Genomic DNA, 23,653 nt, shown 5'->3' on the forward strand with positions numbered 1-23,653 from the left:
TTTGTTTTCTTCCACAGACAGGAAAGATCACGGCTCTGTCTATACCATGATTGACGACATATTGGGTTTCAGATTATATTGCAGTGGAGATTTAAAGGATTTTGGCTGCCAAAGAGAAGGTGACTGAGTTAACTTGTTGGATTCAGAAGGTGCTGGAGTACTGGCCCTAGAGATGTCTCCCTGTTCCTCCAAGCTCCTTTCTAGCTTTTGTATGGCTTTCCTATCTTCTTGGGTTTACTACTACCTAGCATGCCTTTCTGGCTGGGCACGAGCTACCCCCTATTGCCATGATCTCCCAACCCTAAAGCTCACCCTTCCACACCTCCCATCACTTCTACCATTGATAGTCAGCCCAAACCGCCCTCCTGCTCTTCCAAAACCACCCTCAGAACGTGCCCCTCCAGGCCTGCTGTCCTTATCCTCCAGGGACTTATTAATCAAGGCCCAGAAGTCCACAAGCTGAGCTGTCTGGCATCCGCGGCTCCACTCTAGCTCCTGCTGCACCGCACCCTCGGCTCTAGCCGCTCCAACTTGGCTCTTTCAGCCAGACCGCGCAATGTCTGCTGGGTCAAGCAGCTTTCGCCTCCTTTGCCGCCCACGCGCTCAGGACTCCACCGGCTCTCTGCGGCTTGGTCACCTAGCCTCGGGCTCCCAGCGATTCGCTGTTTCAGGCGAACACCGCAGCGCTGCCTTCTCCAGTGGCACAGGAGATGCCACAGCCCGCAGGACCCTCCAAACTCTCGCCAACCACCATGGGACCTCAGCAAACAGGTAGCAGGAAGCAGAAAGCCTCCAAAGAGGGTGCTGGGAGCTCTCCGTCGCCAGGCCCCTCCATGGTGGCGATGGCGGCAGCCGAAGCAGGCCAAGCCGAGGGGTCGCTGCTGCTGGTCAGGAGGCCACAGCGGCCCATGGCTCGCCATTCCTTGGTGCACTACCTGAAGGGCCGGGCGCTGGGCTACGAGGGCCACCCGAGGCTGGCGGGCTTCGAGGGCGACCTGTGCAGCTACAGGGCCCTCAGGCTGCCTGAGCTGCTGAGGGAGCGCCAGCTGGCACTCGGCCCCCTCAACAAGGTGTTCGCATCGCAGTGGCTAAATGCCAGGCAGGTGGTGTGTGGCACCAAGTGCAGCACGCTTTTTGTGGTCGACGTCAAGACCGACCATATCAGGTGTATTCCTCTGATTAGTGACAGGGGGCCTGACCAGTCCCGTGGCTCGCCTTCCTGTGGCATTCATGCTGTGGAACTGAATCCCTCCAAGACCCTCATGGCCACTGGAGGGAAAAACCCCAACAGCCTGGCCGTTTACCAGTTGCCCAAGCTGGACCCTATGTGCCTAGGAGTTTGCCAAGGCCACAGGGACTGGATCTTTGCCATCGCGTGGATGAGTGACACTGTGGTTGTGAGTGGTTCCCGCGATGGCACCGTGGCACTCTGGCTGGTGGATCCGGACATGTTCAATAGCAGCATTGCTCTGCTAGAGGATGCGGGCCTTCCAGCTTATGCTCACATCCGTCCTACAGATATAGAGTCCATCCCTAAAGTCACTACCAATCCTGGTAACCGCAAAGTTCGAGCCCTTGCTTACAGCAACAAAAACCAGGAGCTGGGAGCCGTGTCTCTGGATGGCTACTTCCACCTGTGGAAAGCCAGGAGCTCCCTGGCCAGGCTGATGTCCCTAAGGCTGCCCTACTCCAGGGAGAACATGTGTCTCACCTACTGTGACGAGTTGTCCCTCTATGCTGTCGGATCCCAGTCTCATGTTTCATTCCTGGATCCTCGCCAAAGCCAGCAGAACATCCGGCCATTCTGCTCCCGAGAAGGAGTCATTGGTGTGCATTCCTTGAGTGTCCACCAGCATATTGTCACCGTGGGAACAGGTCACGGTTCTCTGCTCTTCTATGACATCCGTGCCCAGAAGTTCCTCGAGCAAAGATCTGTAGCCAGTCCAGACATGTTTCCTGTGCCCTCTGGAAGGAAGCTCAAGCTCACCTGTGGCAGCGGCTGGATCAACCAGAATGATTTCTTAGAGAATTGCGCTGCTGGTGTAGATTTCCCCAACGCACTCTACACTCACTGCTACAACTGGCCAGAGATGAAGCTCTTCGTGGGTGGGGGCCCACTGGCCTCAGGCCTCCATGGCAACTATGCAGGCCTCTGGAGCTAAGGTTAGCTGAACTCACAGTATGCATTTATCTTTCTGGTCAATCTAACTGAATGCTGCCGTTTTCGTTTTCCACATGCTGTTTTAACTCTGTTTCTCTCTCTTTTTTTCTTTCTTTTTTTCTTTCAGGCAGAGTGGGCCCTGATTAACCAGTGTATTTCTTAGCAGAAAGCGAGGAGAAGACAGATGGAGCTGACAGAAGTCGCTCTGAGAAATTTTCTGCACCTCTCCACCATTCTTTGAACTGTTCATACAAATACTTTCCACTAACTCTTAGCTGTGCGGTCTTTGAGTGAGTGATCCATATAGTCTTTATGTGGAAGAAAACCCCTGTTATAATGTTAGACTTGTGTATTTGTTGTGTTATTTTACTATTAGCTGGTTTAAAGACACTGCTTTTAGTTTTCATCACGTGTGTGTGATATATGAACAAGATTTACTAATAAACAGAGTTTAGCCATCTCTTCTGGAGCGCTAACCACAGTTTTATGGCATTGTTCCGATTATAACATGCATTCCATGTTCCAGATTGTGTTCTTTTGGAAATATGTCACTCGTGAAAGGTGATCATGTTGTGTATAGTTCATATGTCGTTGGTGAAAAACGCACTTTTCTGAAAAGTTAATTATGTCATAGAATCTCGTGTATCAGAATCTCAGTTGATGAGGACGGTTTAGGTATTCAAGTGTTCAATGTTCTGCTAAATTGAACTTTGAAAATTAATCCAAAAATCGGTATTTTTATTTCAAGACATATCTTAGTTTCATGCTCTGTCTTCTTACTGATCAAAGAATGTACTTGTTTTCACTTCTTGCCTTAGTACTGTCAAGACATGTGGATATATTTGAATGTTTGTGGATGGAGTAACTTACCGAGAGTTTCAGTGCCATCATTCGATGCAGGGATATTAAGGATAAGTGTAGAATGTATAGCCGAGAGGGCAGAAAACACACTGCTCTAAGGTATAGACTGGGTATTTTTGCTGTTGCTATTTTTCCTCACAAATGTTATATTTGAGCATGTCTAAACTTTCAAAAATCTGCCTATAATTTAAGTTGAAAGAAAAAAATGCAAAGAAAGAAAATGAGCCCATCCAGCTCACTGTGAAAGAAACGCCCCCTCTTTATAAGCTCCAAATTAATTAGATTTCATTTTGTGAACTTCAAAGTTTCTTACTTAAAAGTGGAATATGTGTGTTACCAAAGCCTCTCATTCTGTGCCTCTAAAGGTAATAATATGTGATTGTGACAATGCTGTATGATTTTCCAATAGAGGAGCTGGGGATTAAAAAAGATAGTTCTGAGTGAAGAACTTTGCCATTCAGATTAACAGAGGTAGTGGGATGCTATCCAGGGGCATTGGACTTGTTCTTAGGTGAGAATACTGAGAGTGATAAAGCAGCCAGGCCTTCCTCAAAACTGGCCAGGATAGGTTAGCCCAGGATTGGCATTGAGCCACGTTTCCTTTTCCCTAAACATCTGACATGTAGTTTGCATTGGTGTTGGCAAACTACATGCTGTTCAGTACCAAACCTGAATTGCTGAAAAGAATTACTTGTGAGTTAGATATACAAAATAGTCAAATTTTTGTTTATAGAGATCATGCAGGTTCATTCCGCAAATAATACAGTTTTGCTACATATCTGTGCAGTTCTTTTGCTTGCATGTATGGTTCCAACTCTCTTATAAGTGATTGGAGAGCAGAGATTGTAAACTGCCATGTTTTATTTCTTTATTTGTGTACCAAGACTGAACAAAGGCAATCAGTTATTATTTACTGATATTTTTCTGGCCAATGGAAACCTGAACTTCAAATAGTAATAAATATTTGCTGTTGTATAATAAAGAACCTTGCTGGGTGATTCCCTCTCCTGTTTTTCTTTAAAATTTCCCTAATACATTTTCAGGGCTTGTTGTAGAACTTCAAACATTCATAAATAAAGTAATATGTGATACTTAGAAGATGAACAAAATTTTACTTTTCATATATAACTGGACATTAATCCTTTAAAATACAAAATGGAGATTTGAAGATATATTTAAAACGATTGGTTTATTTAACCAGAAATGTATTTGAAAATTTTCGAATATAGGTTTTTAATTTAGAAATAATTTATATGGGTAATTAATTTGAAACAAATTTTTCAATCTATAAGCTGCCTATTGTCTAAAAAGTAGTAGGGGATTGGGGTGTTCAAGAGAAATAAGTTTGGAAATACAGAAAAGGAATCCTTCCATATTGGATGAGATTTAAAATAAACAATAGAAGGTAAAGATTTAATCTGAATTCTTCTCTGACTTGATTCATTTTTTTCGTGTGTGTGTGGGGCGGTTGCTTATTAGGGGAAATGGAATGGTAAAAGGGGGAAAGGTCTGAATGACCAGCTTCTGGGGACAGGAGTAGCAGAAGAGGAGAGAGAGGCCGAGGGAGGGAGAGAGAGAGAGAGAGAGAGAGAGAGAGAGAGAGAGAGAGAGAGAGAATTAGAGAAAGAGAGAGAACTAGAGAGAGAGAACTAGAGAGAGAGAGAGAGAGAGAGAGAGAGAGAGAATGAATAAGGGAATGTGCCCTGAAGATGCTCTACGTGGCTGTAGCTGAGGACATGTCCTGTCAAGACACTGAGAGCAGGCCAGTACAGATGCATGAACACTAACAGCCTAGCCTGGGACTAGCTACTAGGCAATCCTTAACCTCATCGTCTGGCTCCACCTCCAGAGTGCTAGAACTAAAGATATGTATCACTAAACCTGGCATAAATAAACCTTTATAAGGAATAAAAGGTATCATTTATGATTCTGGGAACAAATTAGGAGGAAAGGTAGACACAATTAAATACATCTGAAACAGATGCAATACTATGACTTCATTAAATGAATATAGAATTACTGTTTAGCCTTCATGAGTGTCTATGTGACTTTATTTTATATTACAACACACATAATCAGAACATATTCAGGGGACAAATTCTCTAAAAATCTAAGATGTACAGTTTTTCAGAATTCCTTGATCCTGAGCTTGGTGGTGCTTGCCTTTAATCCTAGCAATTGGGCAGCAGAGGCAGAGGCAGGCAGATCTCTGAGTTCCAGGACAGACTAGTCTATAGAGTGAGTTCCAAAACAGCCAGAGATACACAGAGAAACCCTGTTTTAGACAAAGGAAAAAAAATTAGTGTTAATATAATCGCCAGCTCACTTTAAATGTATGATATTATAGGTTATATACCTTTTAGAAGACATTCACAAGATTTGGCTAAGTTTTAATAGCTACACAGCCTAATTGTGATTGTATTTTGAATTTAGAAAGTTGCAATAACTTTTAAATCATTAAATTCTGAACATAAGTGTCTTTTGCAGTACATGTATAAACTGGATTTTGAAATATATATTTATTCTTTACAGTTTTCGTATTTATATAAAACATGTTTTGATCAAATCCACCCCCCTGCACACTGCTTCAACTTTTCCAGAATTAGAAATCTTTCTCGCTATATTTCTCTATAAACTTCATCTCCTCTAATTTCAGACCACTGAATCGAATTCCTCCTGCCAATATGTACCAGAGTGTAGGACCAACTCCTGGAGCTGTAGTTCTCAACCTGTGAGTTATGACTCCCTTGGGGGTCATATATTAAATATCCTGCCCTCAGATATATGTATTATGATTCATAGCAGTAGTATAATTACAGTTATGAAGTAGCAATGGAATAACTTTATTTGTAAGGGTCACCACAACGTGAGGAACTACGTTAAAATTGCACAGCAATAGGAAGGATGAGAGTGAGTCACCTACTAGGGGTCTCAGCCCTGAAGAAAACTGGCTTAAAATCCCCAAAAGTCCTCTGCTATCCAAAACTTCTCAACTACATGTGGGGCTTTGTGAGTGACCCCCTCAAAGATAACAAGCTTGTAAGACATTGATAAGCACAGTCCACTTTATGTCTACAAAGTATGAGTTACCTATCATTTCTGCGTGAAAATTACCAATAACCACTCATTTATTTACTCCTGCAAGCACATTTCTGACGTAAATGTTTATTTTCCTGTGCTTTATTCTTTGAAATGAACTGATTTCGATAATGTTTAAAGTAGAAGAAAAGATTTTCAAAATAAACATTCCTACTGAGGGGCTGAGAAAATGACTTGGTTGGTAAAAATCTTGTTCTGCAAGCATGAGGACTTGCACTTGGAAACTTAGAATTCATAGAAAAATCCAGACACATGAATATGTATTCTGTAGCTGGAAGTCAGAAAAAGACAGATCCTAAAACCTTGCTGACGAGCCTATTCAATAAGGATAGCTACTGGTTCCAAGGTAAACTGCAATAGAGGAAATGACCAAATGTCTTGCTCTGACCTCCACATACATTAGCAAGTACCAACACACTCATAAATATACACCAAGCATATACACTGTACATACAACACGTACACATGCACGCACACACACACACGCACATACACACACACACACACACACACACCACCACCACCACTACCAAAGCCAATGAAAGCAATTAGAGTTCCTCATCTAGCAAGAACACACGTGTTAATTTTAAGCATTAATGACAAACCAAATTTAATCCTCTAGAGGTTGATTTTCTCTGCCTATACTTAATGTTGTGCCAATTGTCAAAAACCTTCAGTTCATTTCTTATTTAGAGTGATTTTAGAAAACAATTCACAAACCATCCTGGATGGTTTTCTCAGAGCTTTGCAATCTCTGCAAGCATGCAAACCTAGCTGCATTAAGCCTGCCCCCATGTGAGCAGCTCAAGGGACACAGTTCACCCAGCAAGAACATTGTGTGCTAATAGGAAAGGCGGAATAGAGATGGCACAAGCCACAAGTGTTTTCTTTCAGGGATACTGTTTTTAAGTTATCTCAAAAGGGTACCTAGAAGTACTCATCACCACTAGCCTTATGAAAAATCCAGATACATCTTTCTTTTGAGTTTGACATCAGTGAAAGGGCAGGGTGTTTTTAAGGTGAGTACTGCCACAAATTACACGTATATGGAATCAAAGATCTTTCAATGACGTTCATTTTATAGATTCAATGATCATTATTATCTAGGTCTTTTCTCTTTTTTCATTATTTATTATTCTGTGACATCATTTGCAGATCTAAGGCCTTATATGAGCTTCTCTTGTGAGTTTTATGGTCTTTATTATTATACTTACCAGATTATAATGGAGTAATTACATGAGAGCCTTAAATACACTTCACTTCCCACTGAATATGAACTTTGTGATTCGGACACCTAATATAATAGCCTGAATATATGTGGTACTGAGTTATCCAATAAAATGTCAATATTTATATTGTTATTGGTTTTGTATATTTGAGAACCTGGGTATTAAACCTAGGGTCTTGCACTTGCTAGGAAAGTGTTTTATCACTGAGTTACATCCATCCCCAAGAACTATATTTACTTCTTATGCCTAGCAAGGCTCTTATTAAGTTTCCCAGTAGGCTTGAAACTTATTTTGTAGCCTAGTCTTTCCTTAAAATTGAAATCCTCCTGCCTCAATACTAGAGAAGCTGATAATAGAGGCCCTACTGAGCTAAAGAAATGAACAAATCATTTATGTGATGGGAGAAATTTATTTGAAGAACTTGAAAATGGCACACAGAAAGCAATGACACCATCCCTTAGTTCAATTCTAATGGATCCCTGATAGGTTGCATACATATATTACTGAGGCAGTTTCTGTATTAGGAATCTGGTATCATGAAAGTAACATGCACAACACAGACTCCTTTTCTAAACAAAGTATTGTCATTCAACAAGATGACGATGAACAGATTCAACTTTTTGATATTTCCTCCTTTATTGAAAATAGATTCTTTTCACATACAATATTTTCCGATTTCATTTCCCCCTCCCTCTATTCTGCCCAGATCCTACCAACATCCCTACACATCTGCATCCATTCCCTTTTTATCTCTCATTTAAAAAGAATAGACTTCTAAGATATAGCTATCAAACATGACAAAATAAAATATAATACGATGAAAAGTATCACATTGATGTTGGACAAGGCAAACCCAAGGAAAAGAGCCCAAGAAGAGGCATAAGAATCATAGACCTACTTGTTCATACATTCAAGACACTGAAAGTGTGGACAGGCTGCAGACCCATAAGGGCCTGTGCTTGCTACTTCAGTCTCAATGAGTTCATATTTGTTGCGGGAGCTCCTTCTGCTCCTTCAGCCAATAGCCACTGAGATACCAGCCCATTGGGGTGTGGTCTCTCTCCCTTTAAAAAAAGTGGCCACATCTCTCTGCTCTCTGTCTTCTGGCTCTGCTTCCGGCAACTAGGGTCCTTTCTTGATTGTGCAGAGGGCTGTTGTCTGGGACCGTGATCTGTACGTTTTCCCCTTTAAATAAATAACCATTTAATTAATCATAATTTCAAACTGCTGTGGGATTGTTTGTGAATTATGCCCTCATCTGGCGCCCGAAAATTTGGTTTTAGGACCCCTCCTTCCCCCCACTGGGCTGTCTCCTGCCAGATCGGTTTGGCAGGAGCTCTTCCTCAGCCATGGCCTGTGCCCTGCCTCCCCACGTGGAGTCTTTGCCCACCTGGTTTGCTATTTTCTAAGTTGTTTTTAAATCTCCTTTGCAAGGGCAGCACTTTAGTGGCGCAAACCAGAGCACAAGTGGCTGCAGAAAGCTGCAACCCCTCCGCGCAACTCGGTCATGTGGAGGCTTATGCGACTTCCAGGTTGCTCTTCTCTACCCCTGGATTCTGGGTTTCTGGTTTCGTGTATGGAATTGATTTAATTACATTTACTTTGCTGAGATACTCGCATTTCCCAGATTTAACAACTACTAAGGCAGACACTGAAACAGGACCCCGTTTTTGTCACCTCTGCAGGGGTTCTAGTTACGACTCCACAACAGCGCCACCTGCTGGATAATAGAAAATACGGCAATTTTTGTTTCCATTGCAAATTTTACTGCTTTGTTTACTAATACAAAGGGTTATATCATGCAAGTTTTATATGATTATGGGGACACCTTAATTTACTTGTTACTAGGTTTCAGTTTTCTTTCCATATTCTACCATTAAGGTAGAATAGGGCACTCCTAAGAATGATAGAATCTTTACGGACTAATAATGAACAACATTTTGTTTTATGTGTATGAGTGGTTTGTGTGTGTTTGTGTGTGTGTGTGTGTAACATGTGTTTGTGTGGTGCCAGAAGAGGGCAGCAGATTCTGTCAGATCCCCTGAAACTTGAACTACTGATGCTACTGATGGTTGTGAGCTGCCATGAGGTTGCTGGAAATCAAACTGAGATCCTCTGCAAGAGTAGCCAGTGCTCTTAACTGTTCATCTCTCCAGGCCCACAAATAATGTTAAAATAAAAAGTAGATATCATTACAGAAGCTTCAGCTGTAACAAACATGACTAGAACACATTATCATCAATTTTATACCAGTAAAATTGAAAGTAATTGAATAGGCCAGTTCTTAGGAAATATGATTTACTAAAAATAACTCATGAAATGTAGAAAATTTGAATCCTACCATAATCATTAAAGAACTGAGGATTAGTTTCAAATAGTCTTTTATTACCTGCTGTGGTTTGAAACTGGGTTGAGTGTATCATTACCCAAAGGTTGAGAAGAGAGGGGATATCTGTAGCATATAGCTAACAACTGACAAGTCCCATGATCATTATGCATTAGTAAAAACTTTGATGCTACTTTTATTGGTGTCAGGGTATTGAATGCAATAATCTGCACATGCTAGGCAAGTGTCGTGAATGAACCACACCCACAGCCTCAATTGACATAAAAAAAACTCCACTTTTTTCATGAGTCAAAATAATGAAGACAAGTTATTAACATCTCACAGAAGCTAAAAGGTGTTAGAGGAGGGAAATAATCCCAGTTTCACTGCTCACACCAAAATGTTTGAATATACAATTGGCTTCACAAAGGTAATTACAGATTTCAAATGATACATTTTGAGACCTCTTAATAACACAAATTTCTGTATATGATCTCTAAACCAAATTTTCTTTTTAATGAAAGTGCTTGAAAGGATAAAAGATGTTCCCATGTGACTTAAGTTTTCATCCAAGAATATTTATTGTTATAATATTTGTTGTGTTATTTGAAAGCATATGTTCTTCCAGCTATGCTTTGAAGAGTGCTATAGTACATCTAGCATCGAATGTGATCCACATGTAGAGTAAGCAATGAACAAAAGCACTCTTACCTGAAGAACCTTATTATGAAATTCCTCATAGATTTTGAAAATGGGAACTTCTTTTTGGTTATAATTGACTCCCATATTTAATGCTCCTTTTAGGGAAAGAAAAAAGAGGTGTTGTATTAATAATAATTAGCAATTGATATCATACTCTGCAAATGTGTAATTTAGAAAAAAAACATTTTATTATTTTAGGAATATATTGTGTGGGGGCATGTCCTATAGCTCTTTTGTGGAGGGCAGGGACAACATTTAGGATTTAGTTCTCTCCTGCCACACATATGTGGATTCTGAGGATTGAACTAAAGTGTATCCACTGAGCCATATTTCCAGATGAAAGTTATAATTAATATTATCAAAAAGACTCCAAATGCAGAGTACCAATTCTCAAAAACAAAGAAATGATGGAATTGAAAATCACTCAACATACAGGTTTCCTTTGGCTTCTATCAAATCTCAGGATCCAAAATATGTCAAGAATTGTACATACATCCATACTACCAGTCCCTAGGTAAATACTGGATGTCCACTCTTTTAATTTCTGGACAAAGGCGTTCGCTGGAGGATCTTCAACGTCAACAGTTGTCACTGTTTCCCTCCCGTTTTTCTGGTTTCCTCAGGGAGAAGCACAGCTGATCCTGTCCTCTGCTCCTTCTCCCAGCCCTACCACCCCTCTTCCTTGACCCGAAGCAGTAAAGGAATTCAGCAACATATCCTCCTATCTGTGGGTTTTACAACGGTAAGAAATAGCTCCTCTATACAACCCACAAGAAAAAGAGAAATACTCAAGGGATACAAGCCTTGTGCTGGGTGATTTTGACCTTAGGGCAGGAGTCTCACATCTTTATCTTGGACAATGATCTGGTGGGCAGATGAGCTCCTGTCCTCACTAAAGAGGCAAGGAGGTGTGCAGCATCGGGGCAGTGGGATTATAGCACCTATAACCTTGTTGATGAGGATTGAAGAAGAATGCAGTGTGAGGGAGTGGACAAAAGGACTAACAAATATTTTGGGAGGTTTAGCCATAGAGAGGGCACAGAAACAGAGAAACTCTTAGAGGAATACCTGGGTCAGGAAAATTGTCACTTCACCTAAGATTAGGAGAATTTGATTAAATGCTTATGGGTATAAAGCCAACTCATGTCCTTAATTAAATATGTCCCATGATATAAGCATTATAAGATAGGTTCACATAAATGGACTTTATTAATTTCCATATATGTTTCTAGTAAGTTTCACTCTTGAACACGCCTCGGGAATATTTTATGCATTGAAGATAAAACAAACAAAAAACCTCAAAGCCTTGTGAACAGAGAGAAGCAAACTGCATAGGCAAAGGTACTTCAAAGACACCTCCAACAAATACTATATCCCTTAAGACACTTGAAGCATGCTGAGGGCTGTGATGCTTTCATGTCAGCAATAGCACACAGAAAAAAAAATGGGTCTAAGTCAAACCTCTTGGATTGGAAGGCACAGCTGGAATGGTTGTCTGACATTTCACAGAGCGTGCTCTGGGTCTCTGTCTAGAGGCTATATCCAAGACCATCCAAAATTTCCTGAAGTATATTCAGCAAATTGTGAAGATCCACATGTGTTGGCCCATGGCATGGATTAAAGGCTACCCTAATCAATAGAAAAATAAAGAACGATCTTTATGAATTACCAAAAGATTCATTTATATGGTGCCTCAATAGGAGGACTAAGATGGCAGAAAGACAGACTTTTGTATGAATTAAACATCCAGTGTCTTCATTATACAAAACAAAACTATCATGGCAGAATATATCAGCAAATGGCCTTAATCCCAATACTAAGGTGGGACGGCAGGAGGATTGTGGGTTTCAGGTAAGTCTTGAAATAAATTGAAAGAGCTACTCTTTAAAATAAATAGTAAATGAACAAGCAAACAAATAAATCATATTTCTATTTAAAACAATGAATGAAATTCAATGTTATTGACCTTTGTCTGTGAGGCTCTTAAAAGTGGAGACCAATCTATTTTTATGTCTTCTCAGCACAGTCCAACACTATGTCTGGTTTTATGGGTTTGGCAATTACTTAAGGTAAATGAGTGTAATGGTAAGTTGTTGCTATATATCTGTTCTCACCTACTTTAATAGCAATAATTCTGACTAGGTGTTCCAATGCAATTGAATCTGTAAGAATAGAAAACCCAGGACAGAGTCCAAATTTCTCTCAAGAGAGCCATCCTTCCCTAGGAAAGACTATTTGGCTAGATGTGAAATAAGAAAAGGGGGTAGGGCAGAAGGCTTTGCCATCTACATCAACTATGAATTCCTACCTCCTTGTCTTTTGATGTTGATATCGATTCATTTTTCCATCAGGTATGGGTAGATTCTAGAACAAAATCAGACCAATGTTTTATTGAGCAATGATATTCTTATAGTCTATAGCATATACCTGTGCTATATCTATCACCTACCAACTCTCTATCCTCTATTCTGTCTTCTCTCACCTACAACCCATCTTCTATATGTTATCTCTCAATTATCTACCATCTATCTTTCAGTCATCAATTGTCTATTGTTTATTTTTTACATATCATTATCTATATATCTTCTCTCATCTATAAACCTATTATCTATCTTCTATCATATATTGTATTTCTATCATATATCATCCATTTGTTGTCTTGCTGTCAACTCTGTCTAAACTCTGTCATCTGTATATATAATATATATATATATATATATATATGTGCATAAATCCATCCTCTATTTTCTCTCTGCTATGTATTTATCATATATATATATATATATATATATATATATATATATATATTTCTCATTTACCTATATAGTACCTATCTTCTATCTATCCTCTATCTACCTACCATCTATCACTTATCTTTTATGGTCTATATTTTACACTATATATAACCTTTCTCATGGATTTACACTGATCATCTAGCTATGCACTATGGTCAAGCCATCTTGTGTTTCCTACCTCTTAGTTCACATCCACAATCTGTCCTCTAACTAACCTGTATCTATCTTCAGCTATTATCTTCTATCTATAATCGATCATCTACCTATTCTGTGTTTACATTCAATGTATCATTTATACCTGTTATCCTATGTCTAATTTCCATCTATTATTGCTGAACTACCTATAACATATCCTTCTTTGATCTATTATCTTTCATCTATCATTCATTTTCTACCCATACTAAGTCTTTGTTCCATCTATTATCTGCCATTTAACTACTGTCTATTCTCTATATATCCTTTGTCTATTATCCATCTCCCATATTTCTGAATATTTCTGTCATATACGCATCCTGTGTCTATATTCCATCTATTTCTTTCCTGTAACTCTCCTGTGTCTATCTATTATATACCCTCTAACTATCCTATGTCTATCTTTGCATCTATCCTATAGTTATCCTGTACCTATCTGGCATCGATGGATCACCTATACTCTTGTTCCTACTTAATCTCTACTATCTTCCACCAATAAGTCATCTATCCTCTAGATATTCTGTGTCTGTCTTCAATTTATCTATTGTCTATTTTTTTAATAATCTGGTGTCTTCCTTCTATCCAACTAGCATCTATCTCATATCTATCCTATGTCTGTCTTCCATCTATCATTTATCTATCTTCTAGCTATCCATTATTTATCCTGTAGATGTCCTGTCTACTACCTACTCTTTATCATATCACTACCCCGCATCTATCATCCATCTATCATCAATTCTTTAGCTATCCCGTCTTTACTATACTATTGTTTATCCTCTAGGTATCCTTTGAATATTTTCCATGTATCTTTTATCCTCAGGCTCTCTGTGTGTCTATTTTCCTGTTATTATTTTCACCTATCTGTCATCTATCCTCCAGCTAAATTGTATTTACTGTCCATCCATCATCAATCTTCTAGTTACCATATATATCTACTACCACCTATCCTCATATCTCTGTTCCATCTTTTTACTATCTATTCCTACCTATAACTTTTGTGTCTATCTGTCATCCAACTTCTAGCTACCCTGTATCTTCTTTCTAATTATTATCTTTCCTTTACCTATCCTTTGTCTATATCCCAACTATCTTTTATCCTATAGGTACCCTGTGTCTCCACTTCCATCTAGCTATCCTCGACTGTCTCCTTTTCCTATCATTCATCTTTTTCTCATCTTTCCTTTATTTATTATTTGGCTATTTCCATATATCTGTTTTCTAGCTTCTAGTTAGTCTGTGTCTATTTATCATCCATATATCATTATTCTTTAACTACCCTATATCTCTCTTCTACCTCTCATCCAACTTCTAGATATCATATGCCTATCTTCCATCTTTTTAGTTATCTTTTCTTTGTCTATATGTTGTCTATCTTCCATCTATCTCTTTTCTATCTCATATGTATTCTGTTTGTCTTAAATCTGTCTATCTTCTATCCTCTAGGCTATCCTGTGACTGTCTTCCATCTATCCTTTAAGTATCTTGCATCATATACTTATATCATTTATCACCTAGCCACCCTGGATCTCTGTGATCTATCTATCATTAATCCTATAGCTATCCTGTCCCTGTTTTCCATCTATCTATCAGCTATTTTCTAGCTATTCTGTCTTCTATACCATCCATATATAATTTATCATCTAGCTGCCCCATAGCTCTGAGACTTATCTATCATCAATCATCTAGATTTCCTGTAACTGTCTGCTGTCTATCTATCAGCTGTCCTTTAGCTATCCTGTGTTCTATACCATCCATGTATTATTTATCATCTATCTGCCCTGGATCTCTGTGATCTATTTATCATCAATTATCTAGATTTCCTGTCACTGTCTTCTACTTATCTATCCTTCATCTGTCTCCTAGCTACCCTGTGTCTGTTTCCCATCCATCTACCACCTATTTTCTAGCTTCCCTGAATCTCTCTACCATCCATGTGCCATTTATCTTTAATTATCCTGTGTAGTGAGGAGGTGAGCAGGCCTGCTTACCATCCCACCTGGCTCCCGCACAGCTAGCTTAGCCCCGGAAACAACAACACACAAATTGCATTCCTTTAAACACTGCTTGGCCCATTATATCTAGCCTCTTCTTGGCTAACTCTCACATCTTGATTCACCCATTTCTAATTATCAGTGTAGCACCACGAGGTGATGGCTTACCAGAAAAGATTCTAGCCTACATCCTTCTCAGGTTGAGGAATCATGGCATCTGCCTCACTTCCCTTCTTCCCAGCATTCTGTTTGGTCTACTCCACCTATCTAAATTCTGCACTATCAGGCCAAGCAGTTTTCTTTATTAATTAACCAATGAAAGCAACAGATAAATAGAAGACACTCCCACATCATTTCCGCTTTTTCTGTTTAAACAAAAAGGAAGGCTTTAAGTTTAACATAGTAAAATTACATACAACAAAAGTTATCAGGCAAGAATTACAGTTACAATATTTATATCTATTTTATCTTTTATAATAACTAAGGAAAACAATAACTATCTATATATTCTTCAATTCCATCAAAGACTCCAGAAGGATATAATATTACCTAAGCAAATAAGAAATAAGCAACTTCAAAATTCGAGAAATGACAGAGACACCTCGCTGCCTGGACGGTCACCCAAAGTTCCTCTGTACATTTGGTGCATCCATCTTCAGCCTACAGGCCCATAGTATCCAGCAGACATTTCCATGAAGCAGGAAATTTCAAAGACAGTTCAGTCACTTTCTGCTGTGTCCTGCAGAATGTGTCACAAAGTGTTTCATGAGTCAGGAACCCCGAAAGACCATCTCACCTTTAGGCAAGTTCAGCAGTCCTCTTTCTGCGGTTTCTCTGTGTCCAGTTTATGCAACAATCCCGACAACCATTTTCTTGTCCAAATGGCTATCAAACTCCCCAAGGAGCCTCTACAATGTCCATCTTCCTCTTGAAGTAGATTGGTGCTGCCAGAAGCAGATGTGTCTCACTGTCATGAACAGTCCTTAGTTACTAAAACATTTAAAATGCCATATTCTGCAGTCTTTGAAATATATGAAGAATGTCTATCTAACTGAAATATATCTCTATATATCTAGAAAATCTAACATGACTACAATCTTGATTATTGATGATTATCCATTAACAACATATATTTCCTAATTATACATTACATTTTTAATGAACTACATGATCACAATACCTTAATCAAGATCAGAAATGCATATACATATAACAAAATTGACCTTAAATTTCAATCACTAAAGCAAAATTGATATCAATGCAAATTATTCATATCTATATTATATCCCCCTTTAAATATAAAAGAATATTTATAAACAATATTTGGGAAAATGGGCACTGTTATTTCTCTCCAAACTGCTTCATGCTGAATGGGGGCGCTGTTATTCAGGTCTTTCATGGTATAACCCGTGTACTAGATTCATCTCAGTCAGCAGTTGAATGATGTAATTTTTTGAAGGTGTTCACATCAACCTTTCAGGAGGGCATGGTCTATCATACCATATTGGCATAGAAGCAATCCACAGGGTCTCATCCTCTGTGCAAACAAAAGGACTTTTCCAAAGCATCATAACCTTAGATCCAAATTTTGAAGTCAAGGTATTTTCAAAATACTTATCTTGGATTAATTCTGTAGCATTTATAAGCAAATATCTTTTAGCAGCTGTTGCTCCTTCCTCAGCATTCAAACAATTCAAAGAGAACATAATAGCATACAGTTTCAAGATTCTCTTTGATTTTCCATCTTTGTGTCACTTTATTTTAACCTATATTTGTTTTATTTTTACTTTTACTTTTGAGACAGGTTCTCTGTATATCTTTGTCCTGGAATAACTCTGTAGACCAGGCTGACCTTGAACTCACAGAGATCCATCTGTCTCTGCCTCCCAGGCATTGGGATTAAAGGTGTGTCCTGCCACACCTTGAAGTCACAGAGGCCAATCTACCTCTGCTTCCCAAGTGTTGGGATTAAAGGTGTGTACCACCACATCTGACTACTCTCTTTCTTTCTTTTTTGTTTTTTTACTTTAAGAACTTTAACCTTTTGCCTTCATATATATTTTACACAATGTAAACCATTTAGAGGTTTTTTTTTAATCTCTCTTTACTGTATATCTCTCTTTTTCTGACCACGTGAGCCTTTAAATCACTGAACAATATGGCTAGGATTAAAGCTGTGGCTTTGCTGGCTAGATCCAGCCCATTCCTTAGCTTTCCAGCCTCATGGCAGAGTTACTAGCTGTAGCCATTTTTATTGCTTAAACTCTATGGCATTTCAAGGTCCTTGCCAGCAAGTAAGCTGCAGCATTCTGCTTTCAGACCACAGCCAGTTGGACCGCCTGCCTGAAAGAGTCAGAGTTTGCCTTGGCAGGACAGCCCAGAAAGCCAGCATTTTAAAATTTAAAATGGCACAGTTTTTTTTCCCTGCTATGGCTGAAAACAAACAAGCATGAAGTCAGCTTTTATCAACACCATTCAAGTGCTTTGTGGCAGGACCTCTTAAAAGAATTACAAGCTTTGCAGCTAAAGCTGAGTCAGGAAGCCTCCCTTAATTGAGAGTGCTTCCTTTTCTCTAGCAAGCAGAGCAGACCCGAGAAATTGCTGCTACCAAGAAAACATGCCTTACTCTATTCTTTTCCGAGCTTTCTCAGGCTTTTGGTGGATTCAGTTATCCACGTCTGGGTGCCATTTGTAGTGAGGAGGCAAGCAGGCCTGTTTTCATTACTCATCTAGCTTAGCCCTGGAATAATTACATGGAAACTGTATTCCTTTAAACACTGCTTGGCCCATTATATCTAGCCTCTTCTTGGCTAACTCTCACATCTTGATTAACCCATTTCTAATAATCTGTGTAGCACCATGAGGTGGTGGCTTACCGGGAATGATTCTAGCCTACATCCATCTCGGGCTGAAGAATCATGGCATCTGCTTCACTTCCCTTCTCAGCATTCTGTTGGGTCTACTCTGCCTATCTAAATTCTGCCCTATCAGGCCAAGCAGTTTTCTTTATTAATTAACCAATGAAAGCAACAGATAGATAGAAGACACTCCCACATTAATCCTGTGTCTATTTCACAACTTTCTGTCACCTATCCTGTATCTATCTCCATCCCTTTACCACCTATCATCTAGATATCCTATCTTCCATTGTCATTACTGCTATCCCCTAGCTATCCTGTGTCTATGATCTAATCTCTTAATCAGTTATTCATCCTCAATCTCTCCTCTATCATATATCTAGCTAACTTCCATCTATCTTCTTTCTTCTATACCCCAATTTTTCAGTTTCTCATCTATTCTTTCTTAGTTATTCATCTTAGTTCATCCTTCATGGTTTTATACTGAAAGACTCTAAATGCATTTGTAAGCCCCCTCAACCCTAAGAAATTTTTCTAAAACCTTACACTCACTCTATCTTGGAAAAGGGACAGTCGCCCCCCCCACACACACACACCCACACACACACTTGACTGCTTATCCTCCTGTGTCCTTGTAAATAACCACATGCTGGACTGCTCATCCCCCTGTGTCCTTGAGAATAATCTTCAAACGTAACTCTGTTTTGGGAATTGAGGCAAATACAACCCACAGATGTTGACTCAGTTCCTGATGTATTGATTTAGTCACTGAACCAAAGGTCAGGATGGACCACAGATGCTCTACCTTATCACCTGACCACACAGCTATTCTCCTGCCCTGGAATAGACCAATCACTACTACTAACCCTTTGATTAAGCCAATCCAATAAGTTGGAAAACAACCTACAGGTCCCCACCCTCTTGTGTCTATGGCTTTTCACTTTAAAAAACGGACTGTAAGAGCTATCGATGTCCTTCATCTTCCAAACCTGAAGGACCCTGTCATGACAGAATAAATGGTGTCTGGAGCAACTCCTCCCTGATGTTTGGACATCTAGTCCAACATTTTGGTGCATTGGCCGGGAAGTGAGTTGCTTCTGGACCCATTCCAAGCCCAGTTGGAGGTAAGATCGAGTGCTCTTATTGTCTTTGTATGTCTGTCTGTCTGCTTTGTTTCTGTGATTATTGTAGTCTGTGTTTGTTGGTATTCTGAGTCTGTAGTGCTGTGCAATGCAGCTTCTGAAATTGTACCTACGTAGGGCCAGTATCTGTACTGGAGGATGCTCCAGTAATCTGTAAATCTGGACGATGCTCCAGTATCCGAAGGGGCTAAGAGTGACCAGGTCACTCCTCTAGTTCCCAGGAGGCATGGCTTTATGCCGCTCACCTCCTCTGAATCTGTAGTGCTGCACAACTTCTGATTTTGAGTTTGGTTTTGGCTTTTCGTGTCTTTGGTTTTATGTCGTGGCTTTATTTTTGTATACCTGTTTGTACTCGAGTCTAAATCTGGTACCATGGGGCAGTTAGTAACCACCTCTCTGACCCTAACTCTAACTTTAGAGAAAAGCTGCAGACCGAGCTGTGGAAATTTGAAAGAAATGCTTGCAAGTTGTATGATTCCTGGAATGACCCACTTTTGAAGTGGGCTGGCCACAGGGTGGGACTTCAATCTAGATGCTATTGTGCAGGTTAAAGAAAAAGTCTTCCAGCCTGACCTTTATGGCCACCCTTACCAGGTTCCCTATATTGTCACCTGGAAGAGCTTGTCCAGAGAACCCCCCTACTCTGGGTCTAACCATTTGGTTACAGAGCACAGTGCAGGCACCAAGGCCAGATTTCCTCTGACTTTGATAACAACAGTCTGCCCCTCCCCGTCTCTTTTTCCGTGCAGGAGGCACACATACCAGCGAGGTCCAAGCTGGTGCTAATTCCTCCCCACAGGACCCAGTAAGCCTGGGAATCAGCAGTAGGTTGTTTCTCTGGGGTCAAATACCCTATTAGAAATCACAAGTACCATAAAGAGCCTGGACCTCTTCATTTTGGCAGCCAGGACTGAGTATGACAACAGATAGAGAGATTGCAAGTAAGTATCCCTGTGGCTTTTGGTAAAAGGCCAATGTGGATTCAGGAGCAACAGGTAGTAGGGCAAGCCAACATCAGAAGGGCCTCCCAGCCCTGATAGTATCTCTCTTCTAGGGATGCTCTCTTCCAGTCATCACGTGCTGTGTCCAGGGTAAAGCTTCTGGTTTAAAAATTGGGGAAAAGTTAAGCTGAGTCACTTTGAAAAAAATGCGCTTATAAAAAAACCTATATATTGTTGGTTTCTATATTTCTTACTATGCAGTGTGTGCAAAAAAATTAAATTCCCAGCTCTGTTTAGTTGGATACAGGACTACACTGTCTTCAAGTACTATCACTATAGGAGCCCTGGCCCCAGACCAGGGCCATGTAGACAGCCCAGCTGAGCTTCTAAGTCACCCATGTGCCCATGTTTAGATCTAAATTTGACACTTGACTGCTCACAATGCTTGTGATGAGATGGGGGCCCCCAGTTTCCCCACATGGCAAAGATCTGCTGAAGCCTCTCCCTCCACTACAATGGCAAAGGGTGTGTTACTGAGAGATGAGGTTGAGTCTTTTGGGTCTTTATAATGTTTATGGCTATTTTAAAAACATGGTGAAGATTCTCATTTATTATTGATATAAAAGAGGTACATTTTGGGTTGTTTTCAGATTCTGTCTATGATAAAATAATTCTGCTAGGTAAAGCAGGTCCAAAAGGGATATTGCTAAGTTTTAAGGTAATATATTGCCTAATTCTAAATCCAGCATACTAATGTTCAAAGTAGCTGTATCAGTTTGCATTTTTACCAAAAATGGAGGATTTATATTCCACATTCTCTTAAGCATAAATTGTCAAACAATATTTTTAATCTTGGTCATTTTTACAGAAATAAGATAAAGTCTCAGAGTTGTTTGATTTGCATTTCCCCAATGAATAAGGATGTTATATTTAAGAAAATTTTAAATATCTTTCAGTCCTTTTAAGTTCATCTGTTTACAGTTTAGGTCTATAACATAATTTTATTGGATTATTTTTTCTTATGAGTACTAAGTTCCTAAGTTCCTTATTTGTTTTTATGATACTTTCCCATTCTACAGGTTGATATTATGTTATATTGATTATATCCTTTGCTATACAAAAAGCATCTCAGTTCTGGAGATCTTATTTATTGATTGTTTTTCTCAATGTCTATGCCACTAAGGCTGTGTTTGAAAGCATATTTAAAACCTTTTCTTTTATGAGGTTCAATATTGTTGGTTTTATGTTGTCTTTGATTTGTTTGGATTTCAGTTTTGTGCATAGAGATAAATATTGATCTATTTTCATTCTTCTATGTCTAATTAATTCTTAAAGGGAGAAACTGACAGTCAAAATGCCAGGCTCATGGCAAATCTCAGGGGCAAGGCACCCCACTAATTCAGCCAAGGTAAAAGAGGTTCTCCAGGGGCCAGTTAAAATCTGTGTTCCTTAAACGTTTAATGGAGGTTTACAGGCATTTTATCCAACCTCTGAAGGTCAGCAGGCAGCGATAGCCATGGCCTTCATAAGACAGTCAGCATCAGATATAAGAAAAAAGTTACAGCAAGTAGATAGGTTGCAAGGTTATACTTTGCAAAATTTGGAGAGACAGAGAAAATGTTAAACGAGAGACAGAGGAAGTGTTAAACGAGAGACAGAGAAAACCGGAGGGTTCATAGACAAGAAAGAAATTTGACTAGAAAAAAAAAAGGACAGGACTCAGACAGATCAGGAGCCTGGGCAATAGAAGATCAAAGACAAATGAAGATGGACAGAGGCACTCCAATGTGCTTATGGCAAGAAAAAGGACATTAGATACCTCTATAGATTTTATAAGGGACACAGGAACTGAGTACTCTGTGCTAAAACAACCATTGAAAAAATTAAAGAATACAAACTGAACACCTTACCAACTATAAATTTGGAAAAAGGGCAAATAAATGACTCGTTCCTCCCTGGTCATCCCTGAATGTATGATCAAAGCCTTTTGTTGACTAAAGGAGGGACTTTTGCTTTCCCTGCTGTTCTCACCTCTGCAGGAGACACAGGCTGCTTGTCTGCCTCTGCCTCTGCCACACCCTCCTAATTAGGAAGAGCACTTTCCCCTGCCATCACCACTGAAGAAACCCTCACCTCCTAGCAACTGCCTTGGTGCCATGCTTGCCCTAAAGACTGCATGAGCCCTGACTGCTCACCCTGCAGTCTCACTCCCCTCACCCATGTCAGACTGAGATACAACAGTCACAATGCTACCACAGGTGCCCTCCTTTGCCAGACTACTGCTCCTGTGCTGGGCTGATGTCGATGGACTATGGATCCTAGCAGCATCTGCAGAAAGGACAGGCGGCTGGCAGAATGGCAGGCTGAGCTGTGCCAGGCAGAGCCGGAAATGATGGCGAAGCTTGCCTGGGGCACAAGGCGGGGGTCCGAGCCGAGCAGGTATATAAGACTGAAGGTAAGCGGAAGGCGAGGGCAACATTGATTGACAGGAAGCAAATGATCTGGACATCGGCCTGCCCAGAAAGCTAAACTTCTGGCTTTGATACAAACTCTAGAGATGGTAGAGGGAATGTCTATACTGACAGCAGGTATCCTTTGCCACCATCCATATACACAGAACAATATACAGACAAAGAGGATTGTTGACATCTGCGGAAATTTTGAGCCTCCTTGAGGCCACACAGTTACCAAAAAAGATAGCCATCATACATTGACCAGGACTGAGACACCCAATGTAACGGCTAAGAAGATCATTAAAAAAAAAAAATCATCCTGAGGTTTGGGATGCCCAAGTTAATCATGTCCCATAATAGACCTGCCTTTGTCGCCCAGGTAAGTTAGGGTGTGGCCAAGACATTGGGGATCAGTTGGAAATTGTGCTTACCAACCCCAAAGCTCAGGTCAGATAGATTGGAAAAAAATTTTTTTTTTACAAATTAACAAAATTGGCCCTAGAGACCGGCAAAATGATTGGACAGACCTCCCTCCCTCTGTCCTGTTTTGGGTTCAAAACACCCCTGGGCAATTTAAACTCACTCCTTATGAGATACTATGTGAGGGCTGCCACTGCTCACCAAGGCAAATGAGGTATAAAATCCTAATGTTGTTCTTCCCAGACTGTTATTTATCCACCTAAAGGCCATCCAGATCTCCTAAGCCCAGGTGTGGAAGCGTCTGGCTGCTGCCTACCAGCCCGGACACCCAGAGATTTCACATCCATTGGTGATTCCGTATACGTCAGTCCCAGAGCCTTAAACCTTTCTAGAAGGGACCCTTCACCATGCTCCTTATGACAACCACCGCTCTCAAAGTAGAGGACATTGCAAACTGGATCCACGCATCTCACATGAAGCCAG

The 23,653-nt window shown here is 40.1% G+C and overlaps 1 protein-coding gene across 1 annotated transcript; it reads left to right on the plus strand.

The window, feature by feature from the left end:
* The first annotated feature begins 668 nt into the window (after nt 1-668).
* On the plus strand, nt 669-2,162 carry LOC121437559 (DDB1- and CUL4-associated factor 12-like protein 1). Its single transcript, XM_041637425.1, has one exon. It carries the CDS (start codon nt 711-713, stop codon nt 2,160-2,162), a length of 1,452 nt encoding a protein of 483 aa, XP_041493359.1. The 5' UTR covers nt 669-710.
* The last annotated feature ends 21,491 nt before the right edge of the window (nt 2,163-23,653 follow it).

This window comes from Microtus oregoni, unplaced genomic scaffold (genome assembly GCF_018167655.1).
Source record: "Microtus oregoni isolate MIOR12 unplaced genomic scaffold, Mior012 000052F_ref0000163, whole genome shotgun sequence".
Lineage (NCBI taxonomy): Eukaryota > Metazoa > Chordata > Mammalia > Rodentia > Cricetidae > Microtus > Microtus oregoni.

Bases quoted from the DNA above. Each gene is read 5' to 3' on its own strand.
- LOC121437559 (XM_041637425.1), top strand. From the start codon at position 711: ATGCCACAGCCCGCAGGACCCTCCAAACTCTCGCCAACCACCATGGGA.